The sequence below is a fragment of the Olea europaea genome, unplaced genomic scaffold, assembly GCF_002742605.1.
Source record: "Olea europaea var. sylvestris unplaced genomic scaffold, O_europaea_v1 scaffold1024, whole genome shotgun sequence".
Classification (NCBI taxonomy): domain Eukaryota; kingdom Viridiplantae; phylum Streptophyta; class Magnoliopsida; order Lamiales; family Oleaceae; genus Olea; species Olea europaea.
In genome coordinates, this window is record NW_019227569.1 from 200,204 (window position 1) to 225,869 (window position 25,666).

At 32.6% G+C, this 25,666-nt stretch overlaps 1 protein-coding gene across 3 annotated transcripts; it reads right to left on the reverse strand.

The window, feature by feature from the left end:
• Positions 1 to 23,362: 23,362 nt before the first annotated feature.
• LOC111372767 lies at positions 23,363 to 24,852 on the reverse strand. 3 transcript variants are annotated; one of them, XM_022995161.1, is made up of 3 exons: positions 24,469 to 24,852; positions 24,307 to 24,381; positions 23,363 to 23,977 (listed from the first exon to the last, which is right to left on the reverse strand). In XM_022995161.1, the coding sequence occupies exons 1-3, from the start codon at positions 24,703 to 24,705 to the stop codon at positions 23,939 to 23,941; spliced, it is 351 nt and encodes a 116-aa protein (XP_022850929.1). In that variant the 5' UTR covers positions 24,706 to 24,852; the 3' UTR covers positions 23,363 to 23,938. The 3 variants fall into 3 exon arrangements, with proteins under 3 accessions (XP_022850929.1, XP_022850930.1, XP_022850928.1); XM_022995162.1 differs by having other exon boundaries at positions 24,303 to 24,381; XM_022995160.1 differs by having other exon boundaries at positions 24,289 to 24,381.
• Between the last annotated feature and the right edge of the window lie 814 nt (positions 24,853 to 25,666).

The following is a 25,666-nucleotide window of genomic DNA, read 5'->3' on the forward strand; positions in this document are numbered from 1 at the left end:
TATTTATCAAAGGATGGGCGATTTTGGGCCTTTTTTAGAGGCCCCTTGAAATTTGAGGCCCAAGGCAGTAACCTTACTTGCCTTGGGCCAGGGCCGTTCCTGATCTAGATTGGCTTGACATTCAAGATTGTATTTCGATTGTAAAGTGGAAGTGCTTTGGAGCCTTCTCAAACTACGTAAGGGATATTCCATCAAATACAATATTAAATCAAAATCAAAAATGGCTATGAAGTGGAAAGTAAAAACCAATATAAAAAGTGAACTTGTCCTCCTCTTACCACTCCATTCCTCGTATGAATAACACAGGGTGCAGACCTGAAATCCGAAAGGGATAAGCATTCTATCATATGCCCCAAACCATACTATTCCACTACAAAAAAAGTGACTTGCGTATTGAAGAGGATGGCAGTCGTGGTAGTCCAAAAGGAATGACCAACAATATCATTTTTTTCGGACGAGCTTCCTTTTTATGCAAGTTCAGTAATGACTATCAAGGAGTGAGTAGCATTGTGACAGCATCATAAACACATAATAAATCCATTTCTAGAGTTGTAATTTCTTCATTGCAAGAAAGATGAAAAAAGTTACCTTGATCATTAGAAAAATTAGATTTTTCCATCTGTACTTGTACCTGAATTAGCCATGCAATATTTTTGAAGCCAGCTGTCAATTTCCCATAAAACATCCAAAATGTTCTTTTTTGCCAAGTATGGTCCTTGAAAGGAATAATAACAAGACTACAGCACGCTCCATTGGCAATCAAAGCCTTATAGAAGTGAAGGGTCTGCATCATTGTGAACAATTATCAGTAAATTAGCTAAACATGTTGTCCGCAAAAGAAAAATAAATAAATTACTGATCAAAAAAGAAAAATAAAAATAAATAAATGATAAAAAGATGATGATAAGAGGAAGGGAGAGAGAGAGAGAGAGAGAGAGAGAGAGAGAGAGAGAAAGAGAAAGAGAGAGAATCACATTATTTTAATTTTTATTAAAAATCAAAATAAATAGGAGAATTGTCAAATCGTCCAAAATAAAAGCATAGAATAGCAATTCCAACACCTTGATTAAATCCAAAATTGTTCAGAAAATAAATTGCTATCTGAAACCCAAAAAGAGTAAGTGTTCTATTATATGCTCCAAACCATACGATTTCACAACAAAAAAGATAACCAGCATATTGAAGGAGGGTCGCAGTCATGGTAGCACCAAAGGAATGACCACCAACAACAATTTTGTGTGGATGAGCCACCTTTATAGGAAAATCCGAAATCAGTTTTTCCATGTTCAAAATCAAATTATACCATTGAGTAATGATGGAAAACTTACACCTAGATTAATGACCTCTTGTACCGCAGCTTCTACAATTGACACAAATTCCTCAACTTACCTTGTGCCTGTGAAAATTGATTTATGTTACTTCTTTCATGCAATAATTTCTTAAGAGTTCACATAAGTCTTTATCTCTTCTTGCAAGCTACCAACTTAGCATTCATAACACTAGTTTCTTTTTTTTTCTTACTTCAGTAGAGGGTCCAAATCTTTTAGTAAATTTGTGTTTTTAAACAAAAAGAAAAATAAGCATAGATGTCTTGGAAGCATTATCATACCCATCATATGCCTTTTCTTCATCCTTAATTGATATACATATATCAAACTAGACAGCCAACTTGCAAGTTTGGAGAGCAATTATAATTACATTAAGTTGGCAATGAGAACGCTAACCGACAAGCAACATAAGCAAGATAGAATCTTAATCGAAAGAAATTCATACCCTCTCACTAGCCAAACAGAGAGAAAATGGGGAAAAATAGTAATTAACATCACGCGAATCGAAACCAAGCTTAGGTAAGGCCAGATAATGCATGGGAGGGGTCCATCTCTAGTCTGATTGTAGACCTGTGGAAGACACAAGTTTGCTTCTAGTTTTACCACATCATTTCTTTTAAAATTGATCTTTTCTATATCCTTCACAGGGTAAGGATAGGGGAACTTCTTTCTAACTAGGCATTTTTGTTTCGCCTTCTTGCTACAACCAATTTTGTGTGTTCAGAGATGAGAAACTATTTATAATTCAGCAAATAAAATTCCATTAGCAATGGGACGTTTCTCAAATTGCACTTTTTTATAACAATATTATTTCCTAAAATAATAACTGTCATAACATGTATGTTTAGAAGCCTCTTTTGTAGACCAATCCATCGAGCTCCTATCGCATTTTTTAATAGTTTTTTCCTTTTATTGGCCAAGTCGCAGATTATTTTGAAAAAAAAATATAAGGAACAACATATGAGATTGGTCTTTTGATATATGTAATTTTTATCTCACTGTAATCCGAAGATAGGTTCAATGATGTATAAATTGCCGATGCTCAAGTGAGCTTCATTTTCCCATCTAAAGATACCAAAATCATCTCTGAAGTTGCATAATATTTAAACAAATCCTTATCGTATTTATCCTTCAAAAGTTCTTGATAATTAGGAAATTTAACCTGTCAATGTGCTCATTGGACTCTATTTTGGGGCCAAATGGGACTGTCGGTCTACTTGGGGGACGTACACGATTCATAAGAATGATGAGGACAAAAATAGTTGAATTATTTGTCCAAAAAATCTAGGAAGCATAACGAGAGAGAGAGAGAGAGATCAATTAATCAAAATATTATTCATGAAAAATGGAAAAAGTTGAAACATACCCAAAAAGAAGAAGATTAAAAAATATATTTGGATTTTGAAACAAAGGTCTAGCTTCTCTTGTTTCTACATTCGCAACCCATATTCTTAGGTTGCTTCCAGTGCCATCCTCCTGTTTGAGAAGCGAAATATCATTGCAAAGGGAGAAATAAAATTAATATCTCAAGAAACACATGAAATCAAATTTGTTTAAGATAGTGTAATTGCATTCAATTAAAACATCATTATGCCGGTCAAGTGAAACTTAAGGTGTACCAACTTGGTAATGCGACAGAGATATTTTTATAGAACTAGGAACGACTTCCCTCATCAGTTTGTACACTAAAGCATATGTGTCGACTATCTTCTGACCTTGTTGGAACAAAAAAATAAATAAATTGAGTTACAATAAATACTTAGTTTTAACTCTATAAAAAATCACTATGCATAGACCTCATGAAACAATTATGAAATAAGGATACATAGAGATCACACATCTTAAGTCTTACCACTCCACAAAACTTATTTTTGCACCATTTGGAAGGTTGATTACCTTCTTTGAAATACTTTTATTTGGTTCTGTAAATATTTTGATTGCTAAATTTGTATAGTATGTCCTAGAAATAGGAACACAAAAACATTGTTATCAAATTCCCAAGTCATTAAGAACATACCGAGAAACAAATTATTTTACTTACATTTGAGGTATCATATTACTTTCCATATCAATCCGAAGTCTAGCTAGCTTTTCATGTGGCTTTGATAATTTGGAAAAAGTAGTTGCAGGTTGCTTATACATAGTTACTGTTTTTTGTCCGCGTGAAGATCCTACTATAAATTATTTGGGTTGTCTGTGAAATGTTTCCAGTAATTACCTCAGAGGAAGGCAATATCTATTGCTCAAAGATGAATCTACAAGAACATAAGATAGAAAAAATCATGGTGAAATAAAAACCAATGACGATTTTCATGAGTCGATTATAATATAGACAAGGTACTCTATATTCGACAAGAGCAATTAAGTTTCACGATTAAAGAAACCAATGCTTGAGGTATCTATACAAAGCTTTGAAGAAGGGATGATAGCTGATGTTCATGATAATGTGTACGTGCACAATCTAGTCTATAAAAGGTGTGTGTTGGTTTGAAGTTAACTTCAAATAATAAACATTTTCTAAAATACAGCAAGATTAAAATGTTTCCCAAAAACATAGAAACCAGTGACAAAACATCTGAATACAAAGAGTAATCAGATTAATAAAAAAGAAAAGTTTGAATATGATTGAGCCGAGAAGTAACCATGCATCTATTTAGCTATGGTGCCATTTTGATATAGTAATACATACAGATTCACTGTAGAGGGATAGATCTATCCCTTCATTACAAACTTTGTTCACAACTAAACCCTTAGATTCAAAGAAAAAAAAAAAAAAAAAAATTTGGACAATTCGATTTTCTCACATTCCCACCACTCATTCAAGATTAGAGCATTGCAATTCCTATGAGGACAATAGATCTTACTTATTCTAATAATCATCAATTTAAGTTCCTTGTGTTCAAAAGTTGACAAAAATTCCATGGACTTTAATCAGTTAAAAATATTTTTGGGTTGGACTTTCTATTCATGTAATGCACATATATAAAATTTTTATCGAGTATATAGAGGGAATAGGAATGCGTCACTTTTTGGCATGTAGTTTGAACCTTTCTTTTTCTTTTTCTTTTTCATCTCATCTATGACCACAACAAATAAAATAACACATAATACATCACAAAAATATTAAAGGACTTAAATGTTTTTTTGTAAAAAAAATAATAAAAAAATATCTCTATTGTCAGGATTGAGGGTGAACCCTACCTTTGCATTGAAGATTTGGACATTGAGCTTGAATAGTCGGAGGCGTTTTTTGAAAATGGAATATGACATTTTCTTTCTTTATCTTTCGCCCTTTTTTTCTTTTTTTTCTTATTTAATTTCACCTCTTTCTCTGTTATACGATAAACCCTTGGACTTAGGAGGTGTTTGAGAAGGCGACGGTGTTGTTTGAAAATGGAAGATAGTATTTTCTTTCTCTATTTTTCTCCTTATTTTTCTAAATTTTAGCTCTCTCTCTCTCTCTCTCTCTCATACTTATGATAAACCTTTGGGCTTAAGAGGTGTTTGAAAATGGAACATGGGAATTTTCTTTCTCTATTTTTCGGTATTTTCTTTTTTAAATTTCATCTTTCAATTTTCAAAGTCATTATGGGATGACAAACAAAGACCAAATATTGCACTCATAATACCATTTTAAAGTATCAAGGCATAGTTTTCTACTTCGTTAATGGCGCGAGAAATAGTCAACCGTAGAAAATGTTACGACTTGTTAAAATAGAACGATGTAAAATAGTATTCCAAACACGTGCTCACTTTAAAATTTCTTCGATGATCGTACGCTAGCCGAATTTACAAATCACCTATGTTATCGCGAAACTCGTTTCAAGAACTATATCATAAATATTTCAAAATGGTTTAAATAGACATCGAAAATAGTAAAAGTGCTTTGGAGCCTTCTCAAACTACGTAACAGATATTCCATCAAATACAATATTACATAAAAGTCAATAATGGCTATGAAGTAGAAAGTAAAAACCAATATAAAAAGTGAACTCGTTTTACTCTTGCCACTCCATTCCTTGCACGAATAACTCAGGGTACGAAAGGAATAAGCATTCTATTATATGTCCAAAACCATCCTATTCCACTACAAAAAAATTGACTAGCGTGTTGAAGATGATGGCAGTCATGGTAGCACAAAAGTAGTTGTAGGTTGCTTATACATAGTTACTGTTTTTTGTCCACATGAAGATCGTACTATAAATTGTTTGGGTTGTCTGTGAAATATTTCCAGTAACTCCCTCGGAGGAAGGTAATATCTATTGCCCAAAGATGAATATACAAGCACATAAAATAGAAAAAATCATGGTAAAATAAAAACCAATGACGATTTTCATGAGTCGATAACAATATAGACAAAGTACTCTATATTTGACAAGAGTAGCTAAGTTTCGCGATTAAAGAAACCAATGCTTGAGGTATTTATACAAAACTTTGAAGAAGGGATGATTGCAGATGTCCATGGTAATGTATACGTGCACAATCTAGTCTAGAAAAGGTGTTTGTTGGCTTGAAGTAAAATTCAAATAATAAACATTTCCTAAAATGCAGAATGATTAACATGTTTTCCAAAAACATAGAAACCAGTGACAAGACATCTAAATACAAAGAGTGATCAGATACAAAAGAAAAGTTTGAACATGATTGAGAATCTAGAAGTAAACATGCATCTATTTGGCTATGATGCCATTCTAATATAGTAATACACATAGATTCACTGTAGAGGGATAGATCTATCCCTCCATTACAAACTTTGTACACAACTAAACTCTTAGATTGAAAGCAAGCAAAATGGACACTGCGATTTTTGTGAAACTCCCACAACTCATTCAAGATCATAGCATTGCAATTCCTATGAGGACAATAGATCTTACTTATTCTCATAATCATCAATTTATGTTTCTTGTGTTCAAAAGTTGACAAAAATTCCATGATCTTTAATCAGTTAAAAATATTTTCGCGTTGGACTTTATGTTCATGTAATGTATATATATATATATAATTGTTATCGAGTATATAGAGGGAATGAGAATGCTTCATTTTTTGGCATTTAGTTTTAGCCTTTCTTTTTCTTTATATTTTTCATCTCATCTGTGACAACAACAAATAAAATAACACATAATACATCACAAAAATATTAAAGGACTTAAATGTTTTTCTATAAAATAAAAAAAAATAAAAAAAATACCTATATTGTTGGGATTGAGGGTAGAACCTGCCATTGCTTTGAAGATTCGGACATTGAGCTTGAGAAGTCGGAGCGTTGTTTGAAAATGGAAGCTGGCATTTTCTTTCTTTATCTTTCTCCCTTTGTTCCTTTTTAATTTCAGTTCTCTCTCTCTCTGTTATACAATAAACCCTTGGGCTTAGGAGGTGTTTGAAAAGGCGGAAGTGTTGTTTGAAAATGGAAGATGACATTTTCTCGCTCTATTTTTCTAAATTTCAACACTCTCTCTCTCTACTATATGATAAACTCTTGGGCTTAGGAGGTATTTGAAAATGGAACATGGGCATTTTCTTTGTCTATTTTTTGCTTTTTTTTTTTTTTTTTATAAATTTCATCTCTCGATTTTCGAAGTCATTATGGGATGCCAAACGAAGACCAAATACTGCACTCATAATACCATTTTAAAGTATCGACGCCATAGTTTTCTACTTCGTTAATGGCACGACAAATGATCAACCATAGCAAATGTTACGACTTATCAAAATAGACCGATGTAAAATAGTATTTCGTGAATTTCGATAACGTGCTAGCTTTAAAATTTCTCCGATGATCATACGCTAGCCGAATCTACAAATCACCTATGTTATATCGAAACTCATATCAAGAACTATATCATAAATATTTCAAAATGGTTTACATGGAAAATAGTTAAAGTGCTTTGGAGCCTTCTCAAACTACATAACAAATATTCCATCAAATACAATATTACATAAAAATCAATAATGGCTACGAAGTAGAAAGTAAAAACCAATATAAAAAGTGGACTCGTCCTCCTCTTGCCACTCCATTCCTCACATGAATAACTCAGGCTACGAAAGGGAAAAGCATTCTATCATATGCCCAAAACCATGCTATTCCACTACAAAAAAATTGACTAGTGTGTTGGAGAAGATGACAATCATGGTAGCATAAAAGTAGTTGTAGGTTGCTTATACATAGTTGCTGCTTTTTATCCGCATGAAGATCGTAATATAAATTGTTTAGGTTATCCGTGAAATATTTTCAGTAATTCCCCCGGAGGAAGGCAATATCTATTGCCCAAACTACAAGCACATGAAATAGAAAAAAATCATGGTAAAATAAAAACCAATGAAGATTAGATGAGTCAATAACAATATAGACAATGTACTCTATATTTGACAAGGGCAGTTAAGTTTCGCGATTCAAGAAACTAATACTTGAGGTATCTATACAAAACTTTGAAGAAGTGATGATTGCTGATGTCCATGGTATTGTGTACGTATGCAATCTAGTCTAGAAAAGGTGTGTGCTGGCTTGAAGTTAACTTCAAATAATAAACATTTCCTAAAATGCAGAAAGATTAATATGTTTCCCAAAAACATAGAAATAAGTGACAAAACATTTGAATACAAAGAGTGATTAGATTAATACAAAAGAAAAGTTGAATATGATTGAGAATCTGAGAAGTAATCATGCATCTATTTGGCTATGATGCCATTTTGGTATAGTAATACACACAGATTCACTGTAGAGGGATAGATCTATTCCTCAATTGCAAACTTTGTTCAAAACTAAACCCTTAGATTGAAAGAAAAAAAATGGAAACTGCGATTTTGTCACATTCCCACCACTCATTCAAGATCATAGTATTGCAATTCCTATGAGGACAATAGATTTTACTTATTCTCATAGTCATCAATTTACGTTCCTTGTGTTCAACAATTGACAAAATTCCACGATCTTTAATCAGTTAAAAACATTTTTGGGTTTAACTTTCTATTAATTTATTGCACATATACGAAATTGTTATTGAGTATATAGAGGAAATGGGAATGCTTCATTTTTTTGGCATGTAGTTTGAACCTTTCTTTTTCTTTTTCATCTCATATGTGACCACAACAAACAAAATAACACATAATACATCACAATAATATTAAAGGACTTAAATGTTTTTCTATAAAAAAAAATAAAATAAAAAAACTCTATTGTCGGGATTGAGGGTCGAACCTGCCATTGCATTGAAGATTTGAACATTGAGCTTGAGAAGTCGGAAGCGTTGTTTAAAAATGGAAGTTGGCATTTTCTTTCTATATCTTTCTCCCTTTTTTCTGTTTTAACTTCAGTTCTCTCTCTCTCTCTCTCTCTCTCTCTCTCTCTCTCTCTATTATATAATAAACCCTTAAACTTAGGAGGTGTTTGAGGAGGCGAAAGTGTTGTTAGAAAATGGAAGATGGCATTTTCTTTCTCTATTTTTCTCTTTATTTTTGTAAATTTCACCTCTCTCTCTCTCTCTCTCTCTCTACACACACACACACACACACTATATGATAAACCCTTGGGCTTAAGAGGTGTTTGAAAATGGAACGTGGGCATTTTCTTTCTCTATTTTTTGCTTTTTTTTTTTAATTTCATCTCTCAATTTTTGAAGTCATTATGGGATGCCAAACGAAGATCAAATGTTGCACTCATAATACCATTTTAAAGTACAGACGGCATAGTTTTCTACTTCGTTAATGGCGCGAGAAACGGTCAACCATATCAAATGTTACGGCTTGTGAAAATAGACCAACGTAAAATTGCATTTCGAGAATTTCGATGAGTGCTAACTTTAAAATTTCTCCGATGATCGTATGTTAGCCGAATCTAGAAATCGCCTATGTTATCTTGAAATTCGTTTCAAGAACTATATCATAAATATTTCATAAATATTTCAAAATAGTTTAAGTACTTTGGATCCTTCTCAAACTATGTAACTGATATTCCATCAAATAAAATATTACATAAAAGTTAATAATGGCTACGAAGTAGAAAGTAAAATCCAATATAAAAAGTAAACTTGTCATTCTCTTGCAACTCTATTTCTTTTACGAATAATTCAGGCTATGAAAGGGGTAAGCATTTTATCATATGCCCAAAACCATGCTATTCCACTACAAAAAAATTGACTAGCATGTTGAAGAGGATGGTAGTCATGGTAGCACAAAAGTAGTTGCATGTTGCTTATACATAGTTACTACTTTTTGTCCACATGAACATCGTACCATAAATTGTTTGGGTTGATTGTGAAATATGCTAGTAATTCCCTCGGAGGAAGGTAACATCTATTGCCCAAATAAGAATTTATGGGCACATAAAATAGAAAAAATCATGGTAAAATAAAAATCAATGACGATTTTCTTGAGCCGATAACAATATAGACTAGGTACTCTATATTTGACAAGAGTAGTTAAGTTTCGCTATTAAAGGAACCAATGCTTGAGGTATCTATACAAATCTTTGAAGAAGGGATGATTGCCGATGTCCATGGTAATGTGTACATGCGCAATCTAGTCTAGAAAAGGTGTGTGCTGGCTTGAAATAAACTTCAAATAATAAACATTTCCTAAAATGCTAAAAGATTAACATGTTTCCCAAAAACATAGAAACCAGTGACAAAACATCTGAATACAAGGAGTGATCAGATTAATACAAAAGAAAATTTTGAATATGATTGAGAATCTGAGAAGTAACTATGCATCTATTTGGCTATGGCGCCATTCTGATATAGTAATACACACAGATTCACTGTAAAGAGATAGATCTATCCCTCCATTGCAAACTTTATTCACAACTGAACCCTTATATTGAAAGCTAAAAAAATGGACACTGCGATTTTGCCACATTCCCACCACTCATTCAAGATCAGAGCATTGCAATTCCTATGAGGACAATAGATCTTACTAATTCTCAAAATCATCAATTTCCGTTCCTTGTGTTCAAAAGTTGACAAAAATTTCATGGTCTTCAATCAGTTAGAAACATTTTCGAGTTGAACTTTCTATTCATGTAATGCACATATACGAAATTGTTATCGAGTACATAGAGGGAATGTGAATGCTTTATTTTTTGGCTTGTACTTTGATCCTTTCTTTTTCTTCATCTTTTTCATCTCATCTGTGACCACAACAAACAAAATAACACAACATATCACAAAATATTAAAGGACTTAAATTTTTTCCAATAAAAAAAAAACCTCTATTGTTGGGATTGAGGGTAGAACCTTCCATTGCATTGAAGATTTGGACATTGAACTTGAGAAGTCGGAAGTGTTGTTTGAAAATGGAAGATGGCATTTTCTTTCTTTATTTTTCTCCTTTTTTTAATTTCAGCTCTCTCTCTCTCTCTCTCTTTGTTATACGATAAACCCTAGGGTTTAGGAAGTGTTTGAGAAGTCGAAAGTGTTGTTTGAAAATGGAGGATGACATTTTCTTTCTCTATTTTTCTCCTTATTTTTCTAAATTTCAGCTCTCTCTCTCTCTCTCTCTCTCTCTATGCTATATGCTAAACCCTTGGGCTTATGAGGTGTTTGAAAATGGAACATGAGCATTTTCCTTCTCTATTTTTTGATATTTTCTTTTTTTTTTTTTTTTTAAATTTCATCTCTCAATTTTCGAAGTCACTATAGGATGCCAAACGAAGACCAAATATTGCTCTCATAATACCACTTTAAAGTACCGACGGCATAGTTTTCTACTTTGTTAATGGCGCGAGCAACGGTCAAACGTAGTAAATGTTACGGCGTGTTAAAATAGACCGATGTAAAATAGCATTTCTAGAAATTCGATAACGTGCTAACTTTAAAATTTCTCGGATGATCGTACGCTAGTCGAATCTACAAATCGCCTATGTTATCTCGAAACTCGTTTCAAGAACTACATCATAAATATTTCAAATTGGTTTAAATAGACATCGAAAATAGGGAAAGTGCTTTGGAGCCTTCCAAAACTACGTAACAAATATTCCATCAAATATAATATTACATAAAAGTCAATAATGGCAATGAAATAGAAAGTAAAAACCAATATAAAAAGTGATTCGTCTTCCTCTTGCCGCTCCATTCCTCACACGAATAACTCAGGCTACTAAAGGGGTAAGTATTCTATCATATGCCCAAAATCATGCTATTCCACTACAAAAAAATTAGTTGGCATGTTGAAGAAGATGACAGTCATGGTAGCACAAAAGTAATTGCAGGTTTCTTATACACTTTTACTATTTTTTGTTCGCATGAAGATCGTACCATAAATTATTTGGGTTGATTGTGAAATATTCCAGTAATTCCTTTGGAGGAAGGCAATATCTATTGCCCAAAGATGAATCTACGGGCACATAAAATAGAAAAAAATATGGTAAAATAAAAATCAATGACGATTTTCATAGGTCGATAACAATATAGACAAGGTACTCTATATTTGACAAGAGTATTTAAGTTTTGTGATTAAAGAAACCAATGCTTGAAGTATGTCCATGTCAATGTTTACGGGCGCAATCTAGTCTAGAAAAGGTGTGTGCTTGCTTAAAGTAAACTTCAAATAATAAACATTTCCTAAAATGCAGAAAGATTAAAATGTTTTCTAGAAACATATAAACCAATGACAAAACATCTGAACACAAAGAGTGATCAGATTAATAGAAAAGAAAAGTTTAAATATGATTGAGAATTTGAGAAGTAACCTTGCAGATGTTTGGCTATGGTGCTATTCTGATATAGTAATACACACAGATTCACTGTAGAGTGATAGATCTATCCTTATATTGCAAACTTTGTTCACAACAAAACCCTTACATTGAAAGCCAAAAAAAAAAAAAAAAAAAAAAAAAGGGACATTGGGATTTTGTCACATTCCCACCACTTATTCAAGATCAAAGCATTGCAATTCCTATGAGGACAATAGATCTTACATATTCTCATAGTCATCAATTTACGTTACTTGTGTTCAAAAGTTGACAAAATTCCGTAGTCTTTAATCGGTTAAAAACATTTTCGGGTTGAACTTTCTATTCATGTAAAGCACATATACGAAATTGTTATCGAGTATTTAGAGAGAATGGAAATGCTTCATTTTTTGGCATGTAGTTTGAACCTTTCTTTTTCTTTTTCATCTCATTTGTGATCACAACAAACAAAATAATACATAATACATCACAAAAATATTAAAGGACATAAATGTTTTTCTATAAAAAAAAATATCACTATTGTTGGGATTGAGATTGGAACCAGCCATTGCATTGAAGATTTCAACATTGAGCTTGAGAAGTCGGAAGCGTTGTTTGAAAATGGAAGATGACATTTTCTTTATTTATCTTTCTCCCTTATTTCTTTTTTTCTTTTTTAATTTCAATTCTCTCTCTCTGTTATACGATAAACCCTTGGGCTTAGGTGGTGTTTGAGAAGGGGAAGTGTTGTTTGAAAATGGAAGATTGCATTTTCTTTCTCTATTTTTCTCCTCATTTTTCTAAATTTCATCTCTCTCTCTCTCTCTCTCTCTCTCTACTATATGATAAACATTTGGGCTTAAGAGGTGTTTGAAAATGGAACATGGGTATTTTCTTTCTCAATTTTTCATTTTTTTTTAAATTTCATCTCTTAATTTTCAAAATCATTATGGGATGCGAAACGAAGACCAAATATTACACTCATAATACCATTTTAAAGTATCGACGTCATAGTTCTCAACTTCGTTAATGGCTCGAGAAATGATCAACCGTAGCAAATGTTAAGGCTTGTCGAAATAGACCGATGTAAAATAGCATTTCGAGAATTTCGATAATGTGCTAACTTTAAAATTTCTCTGATGATCGTACGCCAGTTGAATCTATAAATCGCTTATGTTATCTCGAAACTCTTTTCAAGAACTATATCATAAATATTTCAAAATGGTTTAAATAGAGATCGAAAATAGTTAAAGTGCTTTGGAGCCTTCTCAAACCACGTAATAGATATTCCATCAAATACAATATTACTTAAAAGTCAATAATGGCTACGAAGTAGAAAGTTAAAACCAATATAAAAAGTGAATTCGTCCTCTTTTTTCCACTCCATTCCTCATACGAATAACTCAGGCTATGAAAGGAATAAGCATTCTATCATATGCCCAAAACCATGCTATTCCACTACAAAAAAATTGACAAGCGTGTTGAAGAGGATGGTAGTCATGGTAGCACAAAAGTAGTTGCAGGTTGCTTATACATAGCTTCTGCTTTATGTTCGCATGAAGATCGTACCATAAACTGCTTAGGTTGATTGTGAAATATTCCAATAAATCCCTCGGAGGAAGGCAATATTTATTGCCCAAAGATGAATCTACTGACACATAAAATAGAAAAAATTATGGTAAAAATAAATACCAACAACGATTTTCTTGAGTCGATAACCATATATACAAGGTATTGTATATTTGACAAGAGTAGTTAAGTTTCGCTATTAAAGAAACTAATGCCTGAGGTATCTATACAAAACTTTGAAGAAGGAATGATTGCTGATGTCCATGGTAATGTGTACGTACATAATCTAGTCTAGAAAAGGTGTGTGCTAGCTTGAAGTAAACTTCAAATAATAAACATTTCCTAAAATGTTGAAAGATTAACATGTTTCCCAGAAACATAGAAACCCGTGACAAAACATCTGAATACAAAGAGTGATAAGATTAATACAAAAGAAAATTTTGAATATGATTGAGAATCCGAGAAGTAACTATGCATCTATTTGGGTATGGCGCCATTCTAATATAGTAATACACACAGATTCACTGTAGAGAGATAGATCTATCCCTCCATTGCTTAGATTGAAAGCCAAAAAAATGGACACTGCAATTTTGCCACATTCTCACCACTCATTCAAGATTAGAGCATTGCAATTCCTATGAGGACAATAGATCTTACTAATTCTCATAATCATCAATTTCCGTTCCTTGTGTTCGAAAGTTGACAAAAATTCCATGGTCTTTAATCAGTTAGAAACATTTTCGAGTTGGACTTTCTATTTATGTAATGCACATATACGAAATTGTTATCGAGTACATAGAGGGAATGTGAATGCTTCATTTTTTGGCATGTAGTTTGATCCTTTCTTTTTCTTTATCTTTTTCATCTCATTTGTGACGACAACAAAAAAAAAATAACACATAATGTATCACAAAAATATTAAAGGACTTAAATGTTTTCCAATAAAAAAATAAAAATAAAAAAAAACCTCTATTGTTGGGATTGAGGGTAGAACCTGCCATTGCATTGAAGATTCGGACATTGAGTTTGAGAAGTCGGAAGCGTTGTTTGAAAATGGAAGATAGCATTTTCTTTCTTTATTTTTCACCCTTTTTTTCTTTTTTAATTTTAGCTCTCTCTCTCTCTCTCTCTCTCTCTCTCTCTCTCTCTCTTTGTTATACGATAAATCTTGGGTTTAGGAAGTGTTTGAGAAGTCGAAAGTGTTGTTTGAAAATGGAAGATGACATTTTCTTTCTCTATTTTTCTCCTTATTTTTCTAAATTTCAGCTCTCTCCCTCTCTCTCTCTCTCTCTCTCTCTATACTATATGATGAACCCTTAGGTTTATGAAGTATTTGAAAATGAAACATAAGCATTTTCTTTCTCTATTTTTCTCTATTTTCCTTTTTTTTTAAAAAAAATTTCATCTCTCAATTTTCGAAGTCACTATGGGATGCCAAACGAAGACCAAATATTGCTCTCATAATACCATTTTAAAGTACTGACAACATAGTCTTCTACTTCGTTAATGGTGCGAGAAATGGTCAAACGTAGTAAATGTTATAGCTTGTCAAAATAGACCGATGTAAAATAGCATTTCAAGAATTTCGATAACGTGCTAACTTTAAAATTTCTCGGATGATCGTACGCTAGCCGAATCTACAAATCGCGTACGTTATCTCGAAACTCGTTTCAAGAACTACATCATAAATATTTCAAAATGGTTTAAATAGACATCGAAAATAGTGAAAGTGCTTTGGAGCCTTCTCAAACTACGTGACAAATATTCCATCAAATACAATATTACATATAAGTCGATAATGGCTACGAAGTAGAAATAAAAATCAATATAAAAAGTGAACTCGTCTTCCTTTTGCCACTCTATTCCTCGCACGAATAACTTAGGCTACTAAAGGGATAAGCATTCTATCATATGCCCAAAATCATGCTATTCCACTACAAAAAAAATTAGTTAGCGTGTTCAAGAGGATGGCAGTCATGGTAGCACAAAAGTAATTGTTGGTTGCTTATACATAGTTGCAGCTTTTTGTCCGCATGAAGATCGTACGATAAATTGTTTGGGTTGATTGTGAAATATTCCAGTAATTCCTTTGGAGGAAGGAAATATCTATTGCCCAAAGAAGAATATACTGGCACATAAAATAGAAAAAATCATGGTAAAATAAAAATCAATGACGATTTTCATGAGTAGATAACAATATAGACTAGGTACTCTATATTTGACAAGAGTAGTTAAGTTTTGCGATTAAAGAAACCAATGCTTGAGTTATCTGTACAAAACTCTGAAGAAGGGATGGTTGCTGATGTCCATGGTAATGTGTACGTGCACAATCAAGTCTAAAAAAGTTGTGTGCTGGCTTGAAGTTAACTTCAAATAATAAACATTTTCTAAAATGCAAAAAGATTAACATGTTTCCCAGAAACATAGAAACCAGTGACAAAACATCTGAATACAAAGAGTGATCAGATTAATACAAATGAAAAGTTTGAATATGATTGAGAATTTGAGAAATAACAATGCATCCATTTGGCTATGGCGCCATTATGATAAAGTAAAACACACAGATTCATGGTAGAGGGATAGATCTATCCCTCCATTGCAAACACTGTTCACAATTAAACCCTTAGATTGAAAGCAAAAAAAAAAAAAAAAAAAAAGGACAATGTGATTTTGCCACATTCCCACCACTCATTTAAGATCAGAGCATTGCAATTCCTAAGAGAACAACAGATCTTACTTATTCTCATAATCATCAATTTACGTTCCTTGTGTTCAAAAGTTGACAAAATTCCATGGTCTTTAATCAGTTAGAAACATTTTTCGGATTGGACTTCTATTCATGTAATTCAAATATACGAAATTGTTATCGAGTATATAGAGGGAATGAGAATGCTTTTTTGGCATGTATTTTGAACCTTTTTTTTTTTTTATATATCTCTTTCATCTCATCTGTGACCACAACAAACAAAATAACACAAAATACATCACATTAGTATTGATGGACTCAAATGTTTTTCTACAAAAAAAAAATAATAATAAAAAATAAAAAAACCTCTATTGCTGGGATTGAGGGTGGAACCTGCCATTGCATTGAAGATTCGGACATTGAGGTTGAGAAGTTAGAAGTGGTGTCTGAAAATGGAAGAGGGCATTTTCTTTCTTTATTTTTCTCCCTTTTTTTTCTTTTTTAATCTCAGTTCTCTCTCTCTTTGTTATACGATAAACTCTTGGGTTTAGGAAGTGTTTGAGAAGGTGGAAGTGTTTTTTGAAAATAGAAGATGGCATTTTCTTTCTCCATTTTTCTAAATTTCAGCTCTCTACCTCTCTCTCTCTCTCTCTCTCTCTCTCTCTCTCTATGCCATATGATAAACCCTTGGGTTTATGATGTGTTTGAAAATGAAACATGAGCATTTTCTTTCTCTATTTTTCACTATTTTCTTCTTCTTCTTCTTTTTATTTTTTTAAAATTTCATCTCTCAATTTTCGAAGTCACTATGGGATGCCAAATGAAGTCCAAATATTGCACTCATAATACCATTTTAAAGTACTGACGGCATAGTTTTCTACTTCGTTAATGGCGCGAGAAACGGTCAAACGTAGTAAATGTTATGGCTTGTCAAAATAGACCGATGTAAAATAGCATTTCGAGAATTTCGATAACGTGCTAACTTTAAAATTTCTCGGATGATTGTACGCTAGCCGAATCTACAAATTGCCTAAGTTATCTCGAAACTCGTTTCAAGAACCACATTATAAATATTTCAAAATGCTTTAAATAGACATCGAAAACAATGAAAGTGCTTTGAAGCCTTCTCAAACAAGGGACAAATATTCCATCAAATACAATATTACATAAAAGTCAATAATGGCTACGAAGAAGAAAGTAAAAACCAATATAAAAAGTGAACTCGTCTTCCTCTTGCCACTCCATTCCTCGCACGAATAACTCAAGCTACTAAAGGGATAAGCATTCTATCATTTGCCCAAAACCATGCTATTCTACTACAAAAAATTAGCTAGCGTGTTGAAGAGGATGACAGCCATGGTAGCACAAAAGTAATTGCGGGTTGCTTTTACATAGTTACTGCTTTTTGTCCGCATGATGATCTTACTATAAATTGTTTGGGTTGATTGTGAAAAATTCCAGTATTTCCCTCGGAGGAAGGTAATATCTATTGCCCAAAGATGAATCTACGGGCACATAAAATAGAAAAAAATCATGGTAAAATAAAAATCAATGACGATTTTCATGAGTTGATAACAATATAGACAATGTAATCTATATTTTACGAGAGCAGTTAAGTTTCACGATTAAAGAAACCAATGCTCGAGATATGTCCATGGTAATGAATACGAGCGCAATCTAGTCTAGAAAAGATGTGTGTTGGCTTGAAGTAAACTTCAAATAATAAACATTTCCTAAATTGCGAAAAGTTTAACATGTTTCCTAGAAACATAGAACTAGTGACAAAACATCTAAACACAAAGAGTGATCAGATTAATAGAAAAGAAAAGTTTGCATATGATTGAGAATCTGAGAAGTAACCATGCAGATATTCGGCTATGGTGCTATTTTGATATAGTAATACACACAGAGTCATTGTAGAGGGATAGATCTATCCCTCCATTGCAAACGTTGTAGATGGACACTGCGATTTTGTCACATTCCCACCACTCATTCTAGATCAGAGCATTACAATTCCTATGAGGAAAATAGATCTTACTTATTCTCATAATCATCGATTTACGTTACTTGTCTTCAAAAGTTGACAAAATTCCATAGTTTTTAATCTGTTAAAAATATTTTCGGGTTGGACTTTCTATTCATGTAAAGCACATATACGAAATTGTTATCGAGTATTTAGAGGGAATGGAAATGCTTCATTTTTTTGGCACGTAGTCTGAACCTTTCTTTTTCTTTATCTTTTTCATCTCATCTGTGATCACAATAAACAAAATAATACATAATACATCACAAAATTATTAAAGGACTTAAATGTTTTTCTATTAAAAAAATACCTTTATTGTTGGGAATGAGAGTGGAACCAGCCATTGCATTGAAGATTCCAACATTGAGCTTGAGAAGTTGGAAGAGTTGTTTGAAAATGGAATATGACATTTTCTTTATTTATCTTTCTCCCTTTTTTCTTTTTTAATTTCAGATCCCTCTCTCTCTCTCTCTCTCTCTCTCTCTCTCTCTCTCTCTCTCTCTCTCTTTTTGTTATACGATAAACCCTTGGGCTTAGGTGGTGCTTAAGAAGGCGAAGTGTTGTTTGAAAATGGAAGATTGCATTTTCTTTCTCTATTTTTATCCTCATTTTTCTAAATTTCGGCTCTCTCTTTCTCTACACTATATGATAAACCTTTGGGCATAAGAGGTGTTTGAAAATGGAACATGGGTATTTTGTTTCTCTATTTTTACCTTCTTCTTTTTTTTTTTTTAAATTTCATCTCTCAATTGTCAAAATCATTATGGGATGCCAAAAGAAGACCAAATATTAAACTCATAATACCATTTTAAAGTATCAACGTCATAGTTTTCAACTTTGTTAATGGCGCGAGAAACGGTCAACCATAGCAAATGTTACGGCTTGTCAAAACAGACCGATGTAAAATAGCATTTCGAGAATTTCGATAATTTGTAAACTTTAAAATTTCTCCAATGATTGTACGCCAGCCGAATCTACAAATCGCCTATGTTATCTCGAAACTCGTTTCAAGAACTATATCATAAATATTTCAAAATGGTTTAAATAGACATTGAAAATAGTTAAAGTGCTTTGGAGCCTTCTCGAACTACATAATAGATATTCCATCAAATACAATATTACATAAAAGTCAATAATGGCTACGAAGTAGAAAGTAAAAAACCAATATAAAAAGTGAACATGTCCTCCTCTTGCCACTCCATTCCTCGCACGAATAACTCAGGCTACGAAAGGGATAAGCATTTTATCATATGCCCAAAACCATGATATTTCAGTACAAAAAAATTGACTAGCATGTTGAAGAGAATGGCAGTCATGGTAGCAAAAAAGTAGTTGCAGGTTGCTTATACATAGTTTCTGCTTTTTGTCCACATGAAGATCGTACCATAAATTGTTTGGGTTGATTGTGAAATATTCCAGTAATTCCCTCAGAGGAAGGCAATATCTATTGCCCAAAGATGAATCTACGGGCACATAAAATAGAAAAAAACCATGGTAAAATAAAAATCAATGAAGATTTTCATGAGTCGAACAATATAGACAAGGTACTCTATATTTGACGAGAGTAGTTAAGTTTCACGATTAAAGAAACCAATGCTTGAGTTATCTAGACAAAACTTTGAAGAAGGGATGATTGCTGATGTCCATGGTAATGTGTACATGCGCAATCTAGTCTAGAAAAGGTTTCTACTGGCTTGAAGTAAACTTCAAATAATAAACATTTCCTAAAATACAGAAAGGTTAACATGTTTCCCAAAAACATAGAAACAAGTGACAAAACATCATAATACAAAGAGTGATCAGATTAATACAAAAGAAAAGTTTGAAGATGATTGAGAATTTGAGAAGTAACCATGCATCTTTTTGGCTATGGTGTCATTCTGATATAGTAATACACACAGATTCAGTGTAGAGGGATAGATCTATCCCTCCATTGCAAACTTTGTTCACAACTAAACCCTTAGATTGAAAGAAAAAAATGGACACTGCGATTTTGTCACATTCCCACCACTAATTAAAGATCAGAGCATTGCAATTCCTATAAGGACAATAGATCTTAATTATTCTCATAATCATTAATTTACGTTCCTTGTGTTCAAAAGTTGACAAAAATTCCATGGTGTTTAATTAGTTAAAAACATTTTTGGGTTGGACTTTCTATTCATGTAATTTACATATGTGAAATAGTTATCAAGTACATAGAGGGAATGAGAATTCTTTATTTTTTAGCATGTAGGTTGGACATTTCTTTTTCTTTATCTTTTTCATCTCATCTGTGACCACATCAAGCAAAATAACACATAATACATCACAAAAATATTAAAGGATTTAAATCTTTTTCTATAAAAAAAATAAAAAAAATACCTTTATTGTTGGAATTGAGGGTGGAACGTGCCGTTGCATTAAAGATTCGGACGTTGAGCTTGAGAAGTCGGAAGCATTGTTTGAAAATGGAAAACGGCATTTTCTTTCTTTATCTTTCTCCCTTTTTAATTTTAGCTCTCTCTCTCTCTGTGTGTGTGTGTGTGTGTGTGTGTGTGTGTGTGTGTGTGTGTTATACAATAAACCTTTGGGTTTAGGAGGTGTTTGAGGAAGTAGAAGTATTGTTTGAAAATGGAAGATGACATTTTCTCTCTCTATTTTTCTCCTTATTTCAGCTAGTTCTCTCTCTCTCTCTCTCCCCCCCCCCCCCAATATGATAAACCTTTGGATTTATTAGGTGTTTGAAAATGGAAAATGAGCATTTTCTTTCTCTATTTTTCGTTATTTTCTTTTCTTTTTTTAAATTTCATCTCTCAATTTTCAAAGTCATAATTGGATACCAAATGAAGACCAAATATTGCACTCATAATACCATTTTAAAGTACCGGCATAGTTTTCTACTTTGTTAATGGCGCAAGAAACGGTCAACGATAGCAAATATTACGGCTTGTCAAAATAGACCGATGCAAAATAGTATTTCGAGAATTTCGATAACATGCTAACTTTAAAATTTATCCAATAATCGTACGCCAATCGAATCTACAAATCGTCTATGTTATCTCGACACTCATTTCGAGAACTTTATTATAAATATTTCAAAATGTTTTAAATAGAAATCGAAAAAAGTTAAAGGTATGTCAAACATGTGTCTTATAAAGATGCGTCTAACTCATCTTTTCTTTAAAATTTTTTAATTATTTCACTAGCATTTTTTTTCTTTGCACAAGAAATTTCTCAATATAATTTACATTATTTTATTAGAAAATTTTACATACGGTATGACATCAAAAAAATTTTAAATTTTAAATCTAAAAAAAATCATACCCATGTAAATTTTCGAATATAAAATTCGGACATAAATTTACATGGGGTATGATCTTTTTTGGATGTAAATTTTCGAATGTAAAATTCCTCACATTTTTTGAAGTTTGATTATGCTCCTAGTTTAAAATGTTCACGTTCGCCACTATTATGTGAATATATAATCGGTCGCATTTCTAATGGAATTTTAAATTAATGCGTTACCAATACTGTTACAACTTATTGAATGCAAATACGATAATTGATAAACAATGAGCTCAAATACGGTATCTGATGCAAATATGGTAAGTCATAATCTTCGATCATTGTTTTGTGGTCCAAATCAACGATTGAAAAGTTTTAATTTAGTCCCCAAACTTTGGAAATCACATTTTCCACCTTTTTTTTGCTTCTTTGTTCCAAACACTTTCAATAATCGAGTTTTACCTAACAAATGAAATATATAAGAAATTAGGCTATAATTTATCAACAAAAATCCTAAATATCTATACTTAAAGACCGGATTATAAATTATTGGTGCAATTGGGGGTCTTTTTGGTATATAAAAGTATACCAAAATGAGATTATTTTCTGGAATGTTTAAAAGAAGGTTCGCGATGTGGTTTATCCTGAATCTTCCCCCTTTCTTATCCTCAGGAGCACTATTTACATAACTCATAGACAGCAAAATTACTTGAATAAGGGAACGTGTCAAAGTAAGTTCACAAAATGAGATTATTAGCTTTCAAACTATGCATTCTGTTATGAAATATAACGTTGGACTGCATTAAAAACAATAAAATTCCATCTCATACATATTATCCTTTTTTTCTTCTTGTTCTCGTTTGAACTTTAACAGTACTATTTTTTCTTTAATTTACATCATCAATGGCAGTTTCCGGGTTCCAAGAATAATTTGCGCAGCAATCTTTATGCATTTTAGTGCAAAACATGCCTGATAAACTATACATTATTTACGTTTTCATGACTAAGCTTGATAGGGTTCTAGGAAAAATGGAGATGACTCAGACAATAGGAATTTGCAATACTGACCTAAGGTCATCTCCAATGGTGGCACCAAAACACCTAACTGCACCAAAAAATTGTGCAAAACTACTCCAATATAACACCAAACTTTGCACCATTTTGGTGCAAATGGTCCAAACACTACAAGAATTTGATGTTTTCCCTACAAATTTTTTTTGTAGGGAAAGGTTCATATTTGTGGGAAAAAACATTTGCAAACGAAATAAATTTGTAGGCACATTTGTGGGGTAAACATCGAAGGGATAGGTAAAAGGCGACAAATTTTTGAAATTTGTGGGCTAAGGTTTTTCCTTACGAACCCTTTGGAGACAAAAATCGCGTAAAGGTTTCCCCGACAAAATGATTCGTCTGCTAAAGTTACGTTCGCCCATGAAAAGGTTTTGCTTTTCCCCACAAATTATGTTGTGGGCTAAATCGTGTTTTCCCCTATAAATATTTTTTTGTGTGGAAAGAATATTTGTAGGCTAAGATACATTTTTCCTAACAATTAAGAATTTGTGACGATGGGTTAAAAGATTATTTTGTGGGCTAAACCCTTTTTTCTCTATAAATAATTTTTTGTAGGGAAAGTATATATGTAAGCTATTATGAAACAATTCGTAGGGAGAAAATTAAATTATATATTTTATTTGTTCTTTACATTATAGTAATTTTTTAGCGCATTCGAAATAGTATAAAGATACAAAACGACAATAAATTAATTAAGACTTGTGGTGTCAATCAAAATAAAATTGAATCCAAAACATTTTTTCAAAACACAAATAAAATTCATTAACCAAGTCTGATTAAATCTAAACTTAAAATGAGTAATGAGCATAGCAAACATTCTCTATATCTATTATTATGCACCTAACAAAATAACTCTTCATCCTCATGAATTAAATATGCGACTGATCATCATCAAAGTTATTTTCTTCGTCCTCAATAGCATCATCTTCCTCATTAGCATTAATCTCTATTGACAATGGTGTAAATGGGGGCACAACAAAGCCAGGAACTTTACCGCATAGTTGGTGTATAGAATGATACCATGACTGCAATGTAAAATTGAATTGTTTCTCAACAACTTTCATCTTATGTTGCATCCTTTGCTCCATCTTCACTAGAGTTGCATCAGCTGCCTTTCGAGTAGCGCGTTCTGTTTCTAACTCTTTCTCTAAATTGTGTACATTAGAAGAAGATGTCCGAATGTCTCGAAGGCAACCATCTCCCAACCCACAAATTTGAAGTCCAGGCTTCGTACCTAGAACAGACATCATGATATTAATTCCGGCATTAGGATCATCTACTAGTATCTCCTCCAAAGGGATATCTTTGGGAAGTTGATGCTCCTTTGCCTTCTATACAAGATATTCAGACTCTTTGATAAGCATCTCATCCTACAAATACAATTCACAAGATATATAAGCAACTCATAAAATGAAATTTTGCAAGAGATATATCACAAATGCACACAAGAGATATAGCATAACCTAAGAGATATAATTGATTCTCTACAACATTTTGACCATGCCAGTGTCCACTTCCAAAATAAACACAACAAAATCATAGAAAATTTGTCATACTATTTAACATAATGATAATTTTTATAGCTTCTATTGATCTAACTTTGTAGTATATTCTTTTGTGTCTAACTTGGTAAATAAAACATGATAAAGAAAACAAAGTTATAGTATTGAGTCTTTCTTACATGTTGAGCTTTACCTACATTATAAGTCCAACACTTGTTCTTTCCTGCATAAGCGAACTCAAATGTGTCGACTTCGGGAAACTTCGAACCATCCTAATAATAAAAAATCCATGTTTCAAATACTATATGCAAATTCTTATAATTAATTAAGTACATGTTGATAACATATAAGTTCACTACCTCAACCATCTCCTCCACTGTGTATGAGAAAGGACGTGAACCAATACGATGATTATACTTCTTCTTCGATCGATTCACTATATTTGCTGATGATGCCTTTTGCAAAGAATAGAATATATATACACACACACACACATTACATAACAAAATTAGGAATAAAGCAGTGAACTGGTAAGAAGTTACACAATAAATTCCTTGAACATATCGGAGTTGAAATGATTGCACAGTTCTACCCATTGATCTACACCTCTATCAAGCATCTCTAAAGGGGGATTGGCCAATGCATTCTCATGTGTCTTGTGCAACTTATAGTATGCACTCAACTCAGCCTTGAATACCCTATACCTCCCTATGCACTCAACTTAGGGGAAACTTTTAATACTATTTTCAAGAAATTATTGAATTTAATTTTTGTTTTGCAAGTTCACACTTCTCCACCAATACGCTAAGTATCAAGAGAAGGGAAATCATAGTCGTGCACTAGAAGACTCATTTGACTTGTAAATAAGCTTGGGGGACATCTACACTATGTTATCTGCACTCAAAAGAATTAGATACTTTCCAAAATTTTGAGTTGGCGAGATAGTTATTATTAGGTGTGATTTTAACTGGCTTATTTTTCCGTCATTCATATAGTCATGTCAAGTAACTAATTCCATCGGGTAAGTGATTTAGTTTGACGGAGCAAGGTTCGGTGGTTAATGGAACAATTGATGAAGTTCGACAAATAGGCTATAATATAGTGCAAAGTTTAGAGGCCAATAAAACATTTAATTTGACTTATTAGTATACTTAATATTTTGGCCTCTATCGATTACCCAAAGTTGCCATCTAAGATGGCCAATCAAATTGCCGTTCTTTGCTACTAAATTGAATTGATGACTATGGTTCCTAACTTGCTTAGTCTATGTTTGGCTATTATTTTTCCAAAAACTTATATTTTTGAAACTCATTCTCAATTCAATCCACCAACAAGAAGTCAGCAACTATAATTTCCACTTACAACCCAACTCAGCCCAACTCAATTTTAACTCAATGGCCATTGCTCTATTCAATTTCAACTACAATTTCAAGTCAGCGACTACATATCCCCAGTTCAACTCATTGTCCAACTTTAGTGCTCCACCAATAGCATCCATTTGGGCCCATTTCCTACTATTTACACAAACAATTCTCTCAGCTCAGGCATTCAAAAAAC